Consider the following 18,976-nt stretch of genomic DNA (forward strand, 5'->3'; position numbering starts at 1 on the left):
GGGCCTCCCTGCAGCGCTGCTCCAGCCCAGGAGCTCACTGGCAGAGAGAGGCCTGAGCAGAGCCCTCGGGCTTAGTTGTCCACCTCGCACAGGCTCCTACCGTGGAGGAGGAAGGTAGTGATGAGCAGTGTATGATCTGCAGGCAGATTCTGCAGCAACCAGTGGAAAAGGATGGGTACACAGCTTGGTGGAGTAAGCGGATAATGTTACAGTTGGTACGACATTGGTTAGTGTCAAGAATGAGGTCTTACATTGTTCCCAAATTACTTGAGCAATTGGGCAAAGGATGTATGGAGGACAATTTAGGTATGCCAGAGTACAAAGATAATTTTTGAGGCCAGAGACAGTATCCCATACTTGACCTGAGAGTTCTGCTATAGCACCTCTCCAGACCTTTTAAGAGTCACAGGTCTAGCTTCCAGAGCTTACTGCCTTGCCTGAATGAAGATGTGGGTGCATAACAGGTCTCGGCCCATCTGGGATCTGCGGTCTTCAGGGCAGTCAACCCCATGGCAAACATTACCCATCTGCTGAAATGTGCAGTGCTAGCTCCAGGATTCAAGTTTACACTGGAAAGGGGCATCTAAATAACCTGAGGACCCTGGGCTGAGTCATCCTGGAATAGATTGGAACCTCCCAACAGAAGTCCTAGAACTGATCCAGATTCCTGCCAATCCTTTCGTAAGGGCATCAGAAATCACATGATTGATCCAATCTAGTGCTGCGTGATTGGCCTCTGACTATGGCACCAATGACTATTGTCACAGATACCAAAGGATACTGCCAAACAGGCAGATCTAGATTATTTTTTATAATGTCAGATAGTAAAAGCTAGTAATGTGTTTCTCAAATCTTCCTTTACCTTAGTTTATTAGTGAACCAAATGGGACCCATAACTCTTGGCTACCTACTTATTTCTTCAGGCCATTCCACTTCTTAGAATGAAAACTTTATACATTTCCTGCCCCTGCAAAAAACAGGACTTCTCTAAAGTCTCTGTAAATTCTTCTAATTGGAGCACCCTAAGATACTTGATTCTCATTTCATTATCCATTCAGACTTAGTTTATTTAACTAGAAGAGCTTTAATTTTTTCTATCTTTTCTTTCATTAAGGATTTTGTTTTTTGTGTCCTTTCTTTGGGTCTTCCCAGCTCACCTATGATTCTCTGGAGGAGTAACAGCCCAAACCATAGGACAATTTTGTTGAAGAAGCCTAGCTTCTGTTCTGCTCTGTCCAGCCACAGCCACAAAAGGGATCTACATAACCTGAGGCCGGGGCTGAGTCACCATGGAATAGACTGGAACCTCCCTACAGAAGTTGTGGAACTGACCCAGATTCCTGCCAATGTTCTTCGGTAAGAACATCAGAAATCACATGATTGATCCAGCCTAAGGCTGATACCTCCAGAGATCCAGCTACATCAGTTCCATTCTTTTTGTTGTTGTTGTTAATTCTCACCTGAGGATATATATATTTTTAGCCATTGCTTTTTCAGGGCAAGAATGAGAGGGGAGGGGTGAGTGAGAGAGAGAAACATCAATGTGAGAGAAACACATTGATCAGTTGCCTCCACATGTGTCCCTATTGGGGGCTGGGAAATGAACCAGCAACGCTTCAGTCCATAGGCCAACATGTTCACCCCTGAGCAGACGGGCCAGGGCCCAGTTCCCATTCTTTATCCTGAGTCAGAAACCGCAAATTATAGTCTTTCAATATTTTTTATGTATTCTATATTTTCTCCAAAACCCCATGTCAAGTGTCTGGAGCTGGACTGTTTTTTGTATCTCCAGTTATCATTAGCCACTCAGGTAATGACTCCTCCCTCCCAGGCAATGATATCAAGAGCCTCAAAAATCAGAGCATCTTTGGGTCCAAGGTCTAATCTGATGTTTTATACTAGGAGGTGGTGTTTAGCTATTTGGACTTTTAGGAAATGCTACAGAGCCCCAGATGAAATAATATTAACTAGCCAAAACCGGTTTGGCTCAGTGGATAGAGCGTTGGCCTGCGGACTGAAAGATCCTGGGTTCGATTCCGGTCAAGGGCATGTACCTTGGTTGCGGGCACATCCCCAGTAAGGTGTGTGCAAGAGGCAGCTGATCGATGATTCTCTCTCATCGATGTTTCTAACTCTATATCCCTCTCTCTTCCTCTCTGTAAAAAAAAAATCAATAAAATATATTTAAAAAAAAAAGAAAAAAAAGAAATAGTATCAACTACCCGGTGGGCAGCTTGCTTTTTCTCTGGACTAGGTATCACTTTTGACATAGTTACCATTACGCTTTCAACGTAGATTTTTTTTCAAGTTCACACCATATTATCATTTCAATTTTTAAAACTGTTAGTAATCCTTTCTCTCAAGAATAGTTGTACATTTTGAACATTTGACACATATTAGAATATATGTAGATCTTAAATTTTTTTTACCATGACTGAGGCCAAGCATCTCTGTCTAGCTATGGAAGTGTGCTAGACAGAGATTGTTATGCAACATTTGCTTTAAGCAGAGGGAATGATAATGAATAGATATTAATTTTTTAAGTCCTTTGAATTCAAGTTGTTCACCATCTAGTGGGCAAGACAAATGTACTAATATAACCATAATGTAGAAGAAATAAAAATTATGTCTCCTAAGAGATACAAAAAAGTTCTGGTAGTTGAGAGAAATGTGAAAGATATAAAGAATATATTATACTTTACTATACCTCTATAGAACTTAGACTATATTATTATTTCTCAAATCCCAACACGCACATGAAAAATAAGTAACAACAGTACACGAGGATCCTAACAATTTAGAAAATAAAACTTGCCTTATAACCACTTCATTTGTGTTGCTCAGTTCAACCACCAATACCGATGGGGATGCCTCCGTTGGAATGACTAATGGAGGAACTGTTATATTCTCCAAAATGTTGTCGGCACTTTCGACAGCATTCTTTTCTATCTGCAAATATTCTTGTTCAATCTTGGACTTGAAAGCATAATCGCCGTGTGCGTGCCCTGCATCCTTCAGGGTTTTGTCAGCGGGCAGTGGAAGTTTGGCATAGAGAATGGCCTTCTTGCGATTTCCAGAAATATAGTCTATGGTGCATACATCAGAAAGCAAGGCAAGATTTTTTAAGGCACCCTCGGGGAATTTTGCTTTGTACGTGTCCTCAAATGCTTTTGGAAGTGCACTGGCCCAAAGACCATTTGAGTATTTCACCAGCAGCTCTGCGACTTTCTTTTTAAAGTCTCCTGGCATGACTGTGGGACACCCTTTTAGTGGTGATACTTGTTTTGGATCAGGTAGTGAAGATGGAGGCACTTTTTCAGAGTCCAGATCACTTCTCAAAAGCTGCTTTCTCTTAGCTGGATAAAGAAGCAAGTCCTGACCACCACTGTAAGGTTTTTCCACCTGAAATTTTTAAAGAAAGCAAATGACAGATAATTCAATGTCTATAAACAATCTGAAAACATAGTAATTCATTTCAAATTTAAGAGTAACACTGTTTTAAAATGAATCAAGAGGACACAAATGTGTACATTTGACTCAACTACAAAGACTTTAATGCATTGCCTTTACCTGCAAATAACACCACGAGACCCATTTCAGAAATAAAATAGCATGAACTTCCCTGGGAGGTATGTGGTCTCCAATAACCCTAGGAAACCATGAGTGGTTCTGCTCTGAATGCTGCATATCTCATTCAGTTCTCTCTGCCAAATCCAAAGCAACAGTTTACAAAACTGACTGAATGCAAGTTGGGACGAAGCTGCGAAGAGGTGTCAGAACTGTCAGAAATAAGCCACTGGGGAGCAAGCTAGGAAATCTTTAGATAAAGCACAAGTACTGTCTCTCCTCCTCCTGCAACAGCCTGAGGAAACATTCAGCTTTCCATCATTCAGAAAAAGACGCTCCAGAGGTGAGGTACTGTTTCCACAGCACCTCAATCCAAGGTTAGCTGAAGTGTTACCCCTCCAGTAGACATGAGTTAAAAATGCCTGGCATTTGTATGTCATCCGATCTAATTCTAGCTGCATAACATTCCTGCATGATGGCATTTCTATAATAAGAGAACAAAGAAAATAAAAACTGGTGTACAGTCTTTTACTGCTAGACCAAAAATTACTGACCCCAACCCAATGCAGCTCATCCCTTGGTTTTGCAAAACCCATGATCTAAGAATAAATTTTATATTTAAAATGGTTAAAAAAAAATCAAAAGAATTGATGTGAAAATTTCATGATGTGAAAGTTATATGAAATTCAGTATACATGAAATGTTCCTTTTTTGTCAGATCCCATTCAGCTATTCCTTAGCTGCGACTGAAGCCCTTAGGAGAGTGTTCCAGACACAAAGGCAATAATTCAAGCTTGCAAGAAGTCCTCTCTTCCCTAAGAAGAACATAATATGAAACTATGTGGGGCGAGTAGCCTGACAGTAAAGAATATTTACTTCATTTTTTAAATAAAATGCTGAGGAAGAGAGAACATAGATGTGTATAAGTAAAGAAGGTATTGCCTTGCTACCAAAGACATTTAATCAGTAAAAAACATAGCCAATTTAATATTAAGTTAGAAGATTCCTTTTAGTCTGCATATGCATTCTAGATAATGCATGAGGAGGAAGAATATTAATATAAAACATTAGGTTTTCCTCTTCAGATTCTTCTGCCAATGTGTACTGCTTAAATTTTGAAGACTGAAAAAAAAAAAGTCTTTGCCCAAAAACCCTAAAGCATCAATGAAAGCAGAGGTGTTACCTACAGCACAAGAAAGTTCATGTTTTGCATCTGCAGGCATTCCCCATCATCATCAATGGACTCCTGCCAACACGCTGTGACACTCTGAATGCTGCCTTAAGTGACAGTCAGAACTTATGTCCCTTATGGATACAAATATCTAAAACTCCTCGTTTTGCTCTCAATGGTTAGTCCACCTATCTAGAGACTCGTGTTTTTAAATCTGGAATCTTAATATGCCAGTCTTCACTATCCTAAAAGTTTAAAGATACCTAATAAGATACAAAAATACAGACTGGGTATCCAGAGATGGTTTGAGAAACATACTTTTGGAGCAAATGAAAGAAATAAAACAATTCTACATGAGTTATTCACTTGTCATATAAAATCCCAATTAATGTAAGTTTAGATTTAGGCATGGCAGTCCTACATGTCCAAAGCCAGCTGAGCCTTCTAGGCCCATCATAAAACACTTCTTCAGTCTTCACCTACTAACCTCTTCTCAATCTCAGTGGGTCAATTTATTTGTCTATGGACCCTCACCTCCCAACAGGAGACACAGGTAGGCAACATGAAAGGTTAACTCCCTCTATCATGGAGTTCAAACCATCTCCTTTGGTGGTCACAAGATTCTGGTATCTAATATGCCTTACAGTTTCTATCCCCACAACTTCATTATATTTAGCTTGATTTCTGCCTCATTTGGAATCACAAGTTCAATGAGATTCTTCTGGGTTTCTGTAAGTCTGGGGTAAACACCTTAGATTTGATAGATGTGACTTAAGGATTTAAAACATCAACCTGTATGTTCACACACATAAAAGTCTTCACCCACTATTCCCAGAAACTTTCTTTTCATTAATTCTGAGAGATCTAAATGTCTTCCTTTCCAATTTACATGTGCTTTTAACTTAAAGTTCTTGAAGTAAACTTCCTTTGAGTCCACAAAGACTCACCTGCTAACTTGGCCGCATGGCTCAGGTAAACATCTTGTCTCTTATGGAATTAAGAGTTTTCTTTGGGATTCTAAAGCAGAATTGGTATTAACCCATCAAATCAGAAAGTTTTCCAAAAACAGTTTATGGGTCTACTAAGCCACAGTTTCATTTCCATTGCATAGGGGTGCTTTGTGCTGAAACTCTAAATTAAGTTCAAAATTTCATTTTATATGGTCACCACCCAAACTCTGCAGCAGGTACTGATGCTAGTGATATTAAGCCCTAGGTACTTGAAAAGGGTTAGAATTTATTAGCTATTTTTGTTTAAGAAAGTATGACTCTTTATAGCATATTCCAGAGATTTAGTCAAAGGTAAATGTAAAAGTTCCTTGTAGAGGGCAACTCTTGTGTACAAATCATCTTCCCAGAGAAACTCTTTCTCCACTTATAATAATTTTATATGCTCCTTAAATTTCAAGGCCCATACTCTTTTTCACCCCCAATGCTTTGCCTAGTAAAGACTTTTCACTGATGCTAACTGCAACTATTTGTATTAGGATAAACTTCAAGTCATTTTCTTTCACCGTGGCTCAAGGTCAGGCTCTTGCTCACAGGTTCCTTGAGGACAAAAGGTGCCATGACTAATAACTCAAATCCGAAAGTGGAGGAGGCATTAGGAGGGAGGAATAAGGAGAAACGTACCGTGCAAATATGAGGCCAGTGCTCACATTGTTGTAAAATTCCTTGATTAAGTTCTTCTTTATATAACTCTTTGTAAAAATGTGGAAGCTTAGACATCCAAATGCCATTGTTATGCTTGTCTAGCATTTCCTTTATGCGGTTTTGAACCTCATCCATTTTATAAGTGTAAGAGGCAGGAAGTGTGATATTTGGTTTTTCAACAGTCTGATTTAAATTATCTTTAAATTAAAAAAATGATAGAATTAACCAAAATGTTTAATTTAGCTTATTACCTAATGATTGTGTTTTAGGCTTTGTCATACTTCAGGCTTGTGGGGTCTAGGGATTTAAGAGAGAGCAGCATTAGGCAGAGTAGGACCAGGCCAACTTCATTCCAAGTTTTAACCATGAAATAACCAGCAGGGTCAACAGCTACCCATAGAGAGAACCTGGTTTCTCCCCCCCGCCGCCTTTTTTTTTTTTTTTTTTGCAAGGGTACTTCATTTAATTTAAACATCAGAATAATCTTGCTTCATAAAGAATAATGAAATTGCCTGGCCAGTGTGGCTCAATAGTTGAGCGTCAACCCATGAACCAGGAGGTAGCAGTTTGATTCCTGGCCAGGGCAAATGCCTGGGTTGAGGGCTTGATCCCCAGTAGGGGGCATGCAGGAGACAACCAATCAAAGATATTCTCTCATTGATGTTTCTGTCTCTCTCTCCCTCTCCCTTCCTCTCTAAAATCAACAAAAATAAAAAAAAGAATAATGAAACTTATTATTTATTCATTTTCTAACTTTAACTAAGGAAGGTTACTTTTAGACAATAATGGTTTATAAGCAATACTGAATTTAAAGCTATATTCCATAAGGCATAAGGATAAAGCCTTAATAGAAAGATCAAAAGATATTTTATAAAAAACTAGAGGCCCGATGCACAGAGATTGGTGCAAAATGGGCCTTCCTTCCCCTGGCTGCCAGGACCACCTTCGCTCTGGCCAGAGCTGCCTTTCTGCCTTCCCATACTGCCCAGAGGCCCAGAGCGGCTGGGGTGGTGCGAAATGCCTGTGTCGTCACCATGGCGATGACACAAGCATCCTGTCCTGTGTATGTGTATGCAAATTAACCCACCATCTTTGTTGGGTTAATTTGCATACTCACTCCTAATTGGCTGGTGGGCATCACAAAGGTACAGTCAATTAGCATGTTTCTCTTTTATTAGTGTAGATAATAAACTGTCCAGCTTTTAAGATGTGATCAGTCTTCCCCTTTATTTAAGAGAAAAATAATTTGGCAATACATAAAGTTCAAAAAACAATCCACTTACACTAATCATTCTAGCCTCGGTTTATAAATATAAATAAAAGATTTGATGCACACAGGTAAGTATTGATGGTTTTTTTGTTTCCCCAATTCATATCATTTATCTTTCATAAATAAAGTGTTGACTCTCTTATTCATTTAATTTTTTATCTCACTCATATGTGGAATATAATGATCAACATAATTTGATGAACAAGAATAGATCCAGAGACTAATGGAGGGGGGCATTAGAGAGCAATAAAGGACTTGTATGCATGCATATTAGCATAACCAATGGACATAGACACCGGGGCAGTGGGGGATTGCCCAGGTGGGATTGGCTAGGGGGTGAGGATGGGGAGTCAACTGGGGAAAAAGAAGACATATGAAAAACTTTAGACAATAATAATAAAAAAATTCTTCATTCCAAAATGAAAATAAATAAATAAAATAAAATGTAGAGTGCCTGAGTTAGTAATATCCTAAGACATTAAAGAAATTTGAGTGTTCATGATAGTTGATAGTTCTGTTATTTTAGGAACTATGAGATTCATTCCAGATCTTATTTAAATTTCACTGGAATACAGATCAAAGTACTTTAAAAATTACCAACTATAAGCAAAATATATTCACATTTCAATCATATATGATTTCTGCTGGGATTCAACAATCCCACTTTAAACTGCCTGGTATAGATACACAGGCTAAAGAGGCCAGAACGTCAAAGAGCGAGCTGTTCCTTGAGGATGGCTGGATGCTGACTGCTTTACCCGCCACAAGGCGAGAGACCTAGCCTTGCTGAGGCTGTACGGCTCAGAGAATCAAAGGGTTCAGGGTGCCCACCTAAGTTTCTTATTTAAGGCAGAGCTAATTTATTAAGTTCTTCTCAAATAATTATGTAAAAAATACCAGAAAAAAGATGAGTTTCTCAGAACTGGCCAGACAGTGTCAGTAGCTGATGCAAATTTGGAGTCTTTGCAAACACGCCTGCTTTGTGGACCACCTAATGTTAGACAAATCAAGGAGGTAACCTAGGCTGTCAGCAGGCAGGAGAGGTGTGCACACGAGATACTGATCACCCTCACTTATACTAGTAAGAGGGTAAGACTTAATATACATAAATATGAAACTTAAACTCATAAATAGTTTCAGATACTCTGCCATTTAAAAGCTGGGACCCGCTGAAACCGGTTTGGCTAAGTGGATAGAGCGTCAGCCTGCGGACTGAAAGGTCCCAGGTTCGATTCTGGTCAAGGGCATGTACCTTGGTTGCGGGCACATCCCCAGTAGGGGGTGTGCAAGAGGCAGCTGATTGATGATTCTCTCTCATAGATGTTTTTAACTCTTTTCCTCTCTGTAAAAAATCAATAAAATATATATATTTAAAAATAAAAATAAAATAAATTAAAGCTGGGACCCTAAACCATGTGCAATGACCTCTAAGCATCTAAATATGAATATAAATGATTCATCAGGTTATAAACTCCAAAAGGTTGTTAAGAAAACAAAAGATGCCTATCAGCTGCCAGGTGAATTGCAATTTTCCTGAAAAAGTCCCTTTGGTTCTGCAGGAAAGATTTATTTTGATTTAAAAGGACTTACAGCCAGTCTAAAGGGTATATGACTTTATTGAATATACAATAGTAATCATGTTTCAGGAAATGCAAATGTAAGAGTAATTGACATAAAATAATATTGCTTAATTAATTTCTATAAGAAATACTGGAGATGTGCTCTTACAGAAAAAAATGATTTCAACTCAGCAAGAATCACACTTAAAGCAGCATATCCTTTAATTTTCATGCAACATTGAGTGTTATTTCTGAAAACAGTGTCCCTCAGGTGGGGCTATAAGCAGGGGATTTACGTCTGGAGACAAGATGAGTGGGTACATTTCTAACCTTCAGATTCTTTGACTTTGTCTCCAACTGTTTTCTTAACAGCCTCCTTTGGAATTTATAAGCAGAGGAATCATTTATATTCATATTTAAATACTTAGTAGTCACTACATACAGCTTAGGGTCCCAGCTTTTAGATGGCAGAGAATCTGAAATGATTTTATGTGTTTAGGTCCCACATTTATATACTTTAAATCTAACCCATAATGCATGAGAGCGTGACAAGGAACACAAGTATCTATGCAGGTGACACTTGGAATTGAAACAGAATAGGTCTAATGTGAGGAAGTCAGGATAATAATGATATCCTTGACGGTATTATTTTTCTTTACGTCACTTCAATTCATAACTTAAAGGAATTAAGAAAGAGGGGAGGAGAGATATTCCAAGCAGGAGAAGGTGAGAGCAAATGTCAAAGCCATTACCAGATAGTTTTCTTAGGGCTTTGAGGCTCCAGAAGCCAAAATGTATCATGAAGCTAATGTTTAGGGAACGTACCACTCATTTCCTTAGTGCAGGTTCTTGAGAGATGTATCTGCAAAGGTGGTGGAAGGGATGCTTTGGGGCTATACCTAAGGTATAAAGAAAGTGAATTAAAATTAAAATAGCAGAGTTAATACCAAGTTTTAAACACTATCCTTTTCATTAAAGTCTCTGTGGCATTGAACATACAACAATTATTTTATATTTTAAATATTTCATTAAATTTCATTATATTTAAATATTTCATTAAAATATTTCACAATAAACTGAAACGAAAGTATATCTGATTTCAGCTTTCATGTTTCATATTCACCCAAAGAAAATGTGTTAAAAGCTAAATTTAAACTAGGACTATAAAATAACTTGGAAGTCAGAGTTCCAATTAATCATTTTTAAGGAACAAACAATACAAAATAATTTTTAAAAACATGCAAAGAATGAACAGTTGAACATAAAGACTATTTTTGGAATATAACTAAAAACTGAAAGACTTGCATCACCAGATATTGAAATGCATAATGAAGTTACAAAAATAGTTGAACAGATAGGTAAAATTGTAGAGAGCTTAGAAACACTCAATTTACATTACATCTTAGCATACGATAATAGTGGCATTTCAAACCAGAGAGAGGATTGCTCGAATAAGCACCTAGGAAAAAATAAACAAAGATTCCCCACCTCATGCACTTACTAAAATAATTTTATATGAATTATAATCAATATATGTAGCAAGATTTTTTTCCCAAATATTAGGACAAAGAAATAAACCACACACACAGATTGCAATAATTTGTGTTCATTTCTGACTCCCTCACTAAGACTCTAAGTGTCTTTACCTGTGTTCCCAGTGCCTAGGGCAATGCTTGGTACATGTAAGGAAGAGTGAATGTTGTAGGAATGAATAGAATGCTATAGAATTTGTAGTTGACTTTTTTTCTTTTCTTTCAGCACTAGAAAAATATGTTATTTTCTTCATCCATGGCTGCAGATGAGAAATCCACTCTCATTAAAACCGGTATTCCCCTATGGGTGATGTGTCATTTCTCTCTGGCTCTTTTAAAGATTTTGTATTTGTCTTTAATTTTCAGAAGTTTAATGATGGGTGTCTCAGTGTCTCTTTAGATTCATCCTGTTTGTAATTCTCTAGGCTTCTTAAATCTATATAGGCTTATGTCCTTAGCCAAATTCGAGATATTTTCAACCACTATGCCTTCAAATACTCATTGAAGCCCCACTCACTCTTCTCTTTCTGAGACTCTGATAGTACAAACATTAGGTTTTTCTTCTTTCTCCCTAGGCCTCTAAGGCTCTGCTAGCTTTTTCTCCCCCATAAGCTCCTCAGGCTTTGCTAGTTGGTTTTTTGGTTTGGGTTTAGTTTGATTTTTTTGAGGTCTGTTTACTCTGCTGTTAGACTGGGAAATTTCTATTGTTCTATCTTCAAGTTTATGGTTCTTTCTTGTGTCATATTCATTCTGCTACTGAGCTTATCCAGCGCATTTTTTATTTTGATGTTGCATTTTAAGTACTATAGTTTCCATTTGGTTCTTTTTATTATGTTCTATTTCTTTGATGAATTTTATATTTTTCTTCCCCCTCAAATAATATTGGCAATTGCTCATGGAAACACTTTTATTACAGCTGCCTTAAAATCTTTGTCACACAATTCTAACATCTGATTCATCTTGGTGTTGATGCCTGTTGATTATCTATTCTCATTCAAGTTGTCATTTGCCTGATTCTTAGTACAATGAGTGATTTTTTTCCTTGTTGTATCCTGGACATTAGGACACATGTTAGGAGACTTTGGGTCCTATTTAAATATCCTATTTTAGCAGGCGGTTACCCTGTTTAGGTTTAGCACAGTTCTCCTGGCCCACTTCTGCAGGCAGTGGATCCATTGATAATTTAGTTTTCAGGGCCCTTATGGTACTATTCTGCTCTGGTACATTCACCTGTTGCTGCTGAGACTCCTGTTTGATCTGCAGGTGCTGTCCACGGGAGCAGAATGCACTTCCCTGGGTCTGGTGCTGCTAGGTGGGAGGGGCAGAAGCACACTACGCTGCAGGTCAGAGAGCACCAACTTGGGTCCACTATTTAGGCTGCTGGTGGGCCTCCCATTCAATCATTGCTGGTGCTACCTGGAGCTGGATGGCACATAGCTGGGCACCCAGTGCCACTAGGACACACCAGATCATGGGGTGGAGAATGCTCCTCAGACCCCACAATCAACGATGCCTGATTTTGCTATAATTTTATCGATTCAATTTAAAAATGGGACTGAATTTAGGCATGCAACCAGGGGAGAGAATCATACCTCAGCCACATACTGAACCCAAATAATGCTTTGGGTCAAGATCCAAGTTTTAACTATGTATTTTCTAGATCTTATCAAAATTATAATAACCATAAACAACATTAAATATACACCATTATGGCAAATATTTAAGGGTTACTTTATGAAAAATGCAAACATATAAAAAATTAAAACCCTTTGACCTAACTTAAAAAAAATAATTCTTTCTAAATATTCTAGTATTAGGGTGGGAAAGTGCCTTTGTGGAGGGAAACTAATGTTTACACAAAATGGGATTTTTGAACACTGGATTAAAGAAATTTGATACAAAATTTGTTTTATAAAGGAATAAATAGATGCAAGAAGGTAATACTGACTCATCTATATCAGGAGTTGGCAAATTTTTTCTGTAAAAGGTCCTATGGTACATATTTTAGGCTTTCCAGGCCTCTGTCTCTGCACTACTATTCAACTCTGTAGTTGTGCAAAAATAAGCCCAGACAATACAGAAGCAATGGGATGTAGCTCTGTTTCTATATTATTTACAGAAAACAGGCAAAAGGCTGGATTTGGCCTATGGATTGTAGTTTGCTGACCTGAGTGATCTTATAAAACCTTAACATTCAGAGCCAGAAAGGAAATTTGAGATTGCCTAGTTAACATTTTCACTGGACAAATGAGGACAACACAGCCCCAAAAGATCAAATGATTTCACTAACTTCCCTTGGCTTGTGAATGGCAGCATGAAACTCAGACTTTAAAACTGTGTTATTATTGCCAATCCAGTATTCTGATGCATGGAATATAGAGTTGGATATATTATGCAACTGTATAATTATGGATTAATTTCTGGAACACAGTCTAATGTGCAAATCAACAGACTTTATTTAAAATTTACAAAATGTATTCTAAGAAAGGTTCTCAGAAAAAGTTTTAAGTTATACTGAAATGGCATCTTAAAACAATTTGTGAGAGCCTTTAAAATGAATTTCACAAAGAGGGACTGCAAAAAATGTGAGGAAAATACAGAACGGAGTTATTCAGAGAAATATATTCATGCAGCCATGAAAAGTGGGTTTATAAACAATGATGCTACATACAAACAAACTTACAATAGACAAAACAAAGTATATACATTTCTAACATTTATTATCCTAGGTTCACTAAACTTCTTTTAGTCCGACAAGGAACCAATACCTGTTGTTGGTAGGCATGGTCACATGCCTCTCCATGGGAACACTTTTGAATGCTTCACTTCCAACATGTGTGTGTACTGTGCAAGGTGGTAATTCAGCATCAGACTTGACTCCAAGATAGTTTCCTCTGTCTCTTGACAGAGCTGCATTAGGCTTTCTGCTGATGGAAAAATCTGAAGAAAATCCTGGTTGTCTGAGAGTTGCTTTTGGTTTTCCTATGAAGTCAGACATACAGAATGGAATCATTTAGCTTCCCAAAACCCTCGTTTCATTATGGTGCCCCCTGTCCAGATGTGCTCTGCAGGCCTCTATCCTCAGAGCAGAATGTAAGGACGGGAGGAAGTTGCCACCTGAGCGTTGGTCAGTAGGGAAAGAATAGATTGGTGAGTATTTAGCAGATGAGGTTCTTCAAAATATGATTTCATCTACCAGACTAGCTAGTTACTTTCCCTTTACTTACCAACTAACACTTTAGTAGCAGCCATCTCATGTTCTTACAAACGTACCACACTCCCCCATATTTCAGTCCTTCATCCCCTCTCCATCAATTTAAACTCTTTCCATCACTTGAAGCCTGGGTTCAAGACTCCTCTAGAATATGAAGCCCTCCATAGTCATTTTCACGTAAACTGCTTGCTGTGGCATTCAGGTATCTACTCTTTTTAAAACTGAACTTATTGGGGTGACATTGCTTCACAAAACCATACAAGTTTCAAGTGCACAGCTCAATAAAACATCATCTGCACACTGCATCTTGCACCCATCACCCCAAGCAAAGTCTTCTTCTGTCCCCAGCTTCCCTCACTTTGCCACCTCCACCTATCTCCCAGCCCTTTCCCTCTGGCTATCATCACCTGCTGTCAGTGTCTATTGTCATATATGTCTATAGGGGATTTTTGTTTAATCCCTCTTCCTCCTTTCATCTATGCTTTTGTATTCTCACTGAGCTATTTCTTGAGAATTTAGTTTTAGAACTGATTATAAGTTCCTCAAAATGAGTATTCAATAAACACAGGCTGAGCTGCCCGTATAATATGTTATCTCTGTCTACCATATAATTCATATTTTTAAAAAAGATTTTATATTAAAAGGCATGATTTGAGAAATAACACATTAAATCACAGGTTCTTGGTTCATCCAACAAACTGGATAAAGCTTTCCCTCAATAATCTAAAAGAATAACACCACATTTTGCTATACGATTAAAATGTACTCTCCGTTATCTCACACTGAGTAATTACTTCATTTAGAAAGTCATGCTCATCATGTTCACTTAATTACAAATGAAAATATTAGCTTCAGGATTTCACCCTTGATATATAAATGTTGACAAATATAAGTTTATTATGAATATAAGCAATATTCCCAGAATTGCATATGTCAGTGTATTCATAAACAGGCTTGAAATTTTTAGCTTGTGAAAAAGACCGTACCTTCTAGAAAAAACGGCATGGTTTTCTTTACTCTCATCTGACAATTAACTTGCCGCCCAGTCTTTCTTTTAGAGCTCCTCTGACGAGCCACAAGCTGAGCAATTCTTGCAGTTTCTGTGCAGGCCACAGCATAACAGGTAGTCTGTTCGTAAGAGGCAAAGTGGGAGGAGAAACAATTCTCAGACACACTGGTGCCTAGAGGCCATATTTTTAAAAAATATATTTTTATTGATTTCAGAGAGGAACAGAGAGGGAGAGATAGACAGAAACATCAATGATGAGAGAGAATTGATTTGCTGCCTCCTGCATGCCCCCTACTGTGGATCGAGCCCAAAACCTGGACATGTGCCCTTGACCAGAATTGAACCTGGACCCTTCAGTTCACAGGCTGATGCTCTACCCACTTAGCTGAACCACTGAGGGCTAGAGGCCAATATTTATTTATTTATTTATTTATTTATTTATTTATTTATTTAATATATTTTATTGATTTTTACAGAGAGGAAGGGAGATAGAGAGCTAGAAACGTCGATGAGAGAGAAACATCGACCAGCTGCCTCTTGCACACCCCCTACTGGGGATGTGCCCGCAACCAACGTACATGCCCCTGACTGGAATCGAACCCGGGACCTTTCAGTCCGCAGACCGACGCTCTACCACTGAGCCAAACCGGTTTCGGCTAGAGGCCAATTTTTAAAAGTAGGTCTCAGTGAGTTCATATGTCCCAAATCAAGCTGTATGCAAATATGCATATCACTCTCTTCTTGATCACATTGGAGCAAAATTATATTTTCTACATAGAAGTCAAGTACAGTCTAACATACTGAATAATCTACCTTGGTTAAATTCAAAATTTCATTTATTTTTAAATAGGTATTTATGAAGTATCTACAATGTGCTAGGTACTATGGGAATAATAAGTGAACCAAAAGAAACCTGTGATCTAGACATATTATCTAACATAATCTGTGAGATATATTTTATTCCATTTAATACAATGGTAAGGCTCAGGAAAGTTAGCAACTCACCTAAGCCACACAGCTAGGCTATCTGAATCCAAAGTAGGCACTCATACCTGCTATGTTGCATTACCTTTCAAAGACCACTAAATCCTAGTCTTGCCACTGCAAAGGTTAGCTGGGTGATTTAGGGCAAATCAGCTAACCTCCCAATCTCAGAATGTGCAGCTGTAAAAAAGGGTTTTACAGGGCTTAGATTTGGGGTTTTCAAGTATTCCATGGAGCCATTGGATTCCATGGAGTTGCCTCAGGGGCCTCACAGTGGGCAAGGTGTGAAGGTTAGGAAGGCCAGGACCCTCTGCTCTTGCTTAAAACAGTAGCTCAGCTTTTTATCTAAAAAACACACACACACACACACACACACACACACACACACACACTTGTGCAACATATAGGATATTTGAAAAAAATATTTGACAAAAGTATGTAACTATTGGGATCAGATGATCTTTTAAAGCCCCGTTTAGTATGCTAAGTCTTGGATTCTAAGTTGAACTCCAGAACGGGAAAGCAAACATCAGCCAAAGCATGTTCCTACTCTTTGGCCCAGTATTTCTAAATCTGAAAATGTTAAGAAAAAAATTACATACCCAAATATGTGCAATAGGGCCTATTCTAACAGTCAAAAGCTGGAAACATTAAAAATGTCCAAAATAGGGAAGTAAAAGAGTAAATTATAGCTTAGTAACTATAAAGCATTATTACTTTATTAATTCGTTCAGACATTTAATCATTCATACATTCAACATTCATTAAGCACCAACTATTAGGGATGAAAAAATCTCTCATCCTAAAGAAACTGATGAATGAAAGAGAGAAGGGCAAAGAGACTAAACAGAAAACACTGTGTCAAGTAGGATGTTGGATGTATTACAAGGTGCCAAGTGGACAGAAAAGATGGCTTAAATCTGTCTAGGAGAATCAAAGATGCTGAAGAAAGTTTTATTATTAATATATTTAATTTATTGCTGCTCCTTTTAAACATTATTAAAGATTAGGTGAACCTCCCCTTTGACCACTGCTGATCCTGGGACCCTTTTCCCCCCTCTACTCACTGCCTCTCCCGTGCACTGCAAACAGAGGAACAAATATAATAAGTTTTGGGGAGAAATACTTCATACTAGTTCCATGTACTTACACTTATAGAAATGTACCCAGAAAATGTACTGTTTTGGGGGTCTGGTGTTTTTGCCTGTCTCTTGGGTGATGGTTTGTCTATATCTTCCACACTGTGCATTGGGCAGATACCAAGAAGTGAAACTGCTGGGTGACAAGGGTACGCACAAGAAAAAACTTACTTGCTACTAACAAATTGCCCATGTTATACATAAAATACTCTTCCAGATAATATAAATATGAATACATAATATTATTCTAGAGAAACTAAAGGATTTGAGTTATGGAATAATATAATCATGTTGTGTGAAGGCAAGACCAGGCGAGAGAGAGAAATGACTAAAGACAGGGAGAACAAGTGGGAGGGCCCTGTAATAATCAAATGCTAAATGATCAATGAGGGATTGAACTGGGGTCCAGATAATAGGGATAGATATGAGTAAAGTCAAATGTTGAGAGTTTAAAAGCATCTGTTAGTTTGGCAATCAGGAGGTCAATGACCTGGGAAAACAGTTGTTGCAGGTTCATAATGGGTGGGTGTGACATTTAAGCACTTAAGACTTCCAGTACAGTTACTTTGGATGTTAAGACTGAATGAACTTTAATTTTAAAATTTCTTATTTAATATGGTTAATATCTTATTTTTACAACAAAAGAATTTGAGGGGTTAACCAAAATAATCAGAATCTAGACTGTGCTTTTTTAAAAATTCTCACCCGAGGATATATTTTTTTTTTAAAGAGAGGAGGAGGGAGGGAAAGAGGGAGAGGAAAAAACTGAACACATCCTGAATGGGAATCAAACCTGCAACCTAAGTTTGTGCCCTGACCAGAAATTGAATCCACAATCTTTTGCTGTATGGGATGACGCTCCAACCAACTGAGCCACCCGGCCAAGGCTTAGCTAGCACTTTTCATTTTGACTGCTATCACAGGTGAGACTGAAAGTGCCAAGAGGAAATGAAGAACTGGTATGACTTTTTCGACATGCACAAGTACCCCCTTACCTCACCAGATCTACTGGTCTCTATCCTGACCACAGCCGGCACACTTCTCAGATAGGCTTCTAGTGACGGGTAACCTAACTGCTTGAAGGGGATCCAGTCTCCAGTCAAGGATTTGTACTCTCCTTGTAGCCGAGGCAATGCTATTCCATTCTTATGAGACTGTAGAACAGCTCGTAGCATTTTTGAAACCAGATCTGCTTCCAGCATCTTCACCTATAAGAGCACAGTGCAAGATTACTGTGAGATGATGCATTAGCCTGTGAATTCAAGTAGATTTTCAGAGTTTACATTTGTTAGACTATTCGATAAATTGTTACTGGATACTTTCTGTGCTATTACAATAAAGAGCAATAACTGTGATGGTAGAGAAAAGCACAGACTGTTAGGAGGACACAGGAAGTCAGAAAGCCACAAGGACTCGCTTGTGAAGGGAAGAAATGAGGGAATGTTTTCCAGATGAGGGGAAGGCCCGAATGGAAGCCTACTTATAATAACAGTGACGGGTAACCTAACTGCTTGAAGGGGATCTAGTCTCCAGGCAAGGATTTGTACTCTCGTTGCAGCTGAGGCAATGCTATTCCATTCTTATGAGACTGTAGAACAGCTTGTAGCATTATTTTGGGGTTGATGCTATGATCTGCTCTAAGATGGAATCAGCTAGACAAAGAGGAAAAGGGTGTGTGTGGAGGGGGTTTGGGCGGGTGGCAGAGGATGGAGAGGTATCTGGCCCAAGTAAAGGAAACAGAAAGTACAAAAGGCACAGTGTGAGAGAGAAGTTCATGGTTGTTCTGAGAATTCCGGTAGTTAAGTGTCTGGATGTGATTGAACAAAGACTCCAAGCTAAGTCAGGGCTAAAAGATAAGGATGGAAGAGGTGGGAAGAGG

The 18,976-nt window shown here is 38.4% G+C and overlaps 1 protein-coding gene across 1 annotated transcript in view; it reads right to left on the bottom strand.

Annotated features, from left to right (window-relative positions):
• Positions 1-18,976, bottom strand: part of TDRD7 (tudor domain containing 7) — a 51,585-nt gene that overhangs the window by 24,593 nt on the left and 8,016 nt on the right. The window contains exons 2-7 of the mRNA XM_084898705.1: positions 18,093-18,305; positions 14,952-15,093; positions 13,520-13,733; positions 10,045-10,118; positions 6,370-6,587; positions 2,816-3,402 (exon numbers count right to left, since the gene is read on the bottom strand). Coding sequence (XP_084754831.1) covers positions 2,816-3,402; positions 6,370-6,587; positions 10,045-10,118; positions 13,520-13,733; positions 14,952-15,093; positions 18,093-18,299 — 1,442 coding nt within the window. The 5' untranslated portion in view covers positions 18,300-18,305. The remainder of the gene's footprint in view (positions 1-2,815; positions 3,403-6,369; positions 6,588-10,044; positions 10,119-13,519; positions 13,734-14,951; positions 15,094-18,092; positions 18,306-18,976) is intronic.

This window comes from Pipistrellus hanaki (genome assembly GCF_964339955.1).
Source record: "Pipistrellus hanaki genome assembly, chromosome: 11".
NCBI lineage: Eukaryota > Metazoa > Chordata > Mammalia > Chiroptera > Vespertilionidae > Pipistrellus > Pipistrellus hanaki.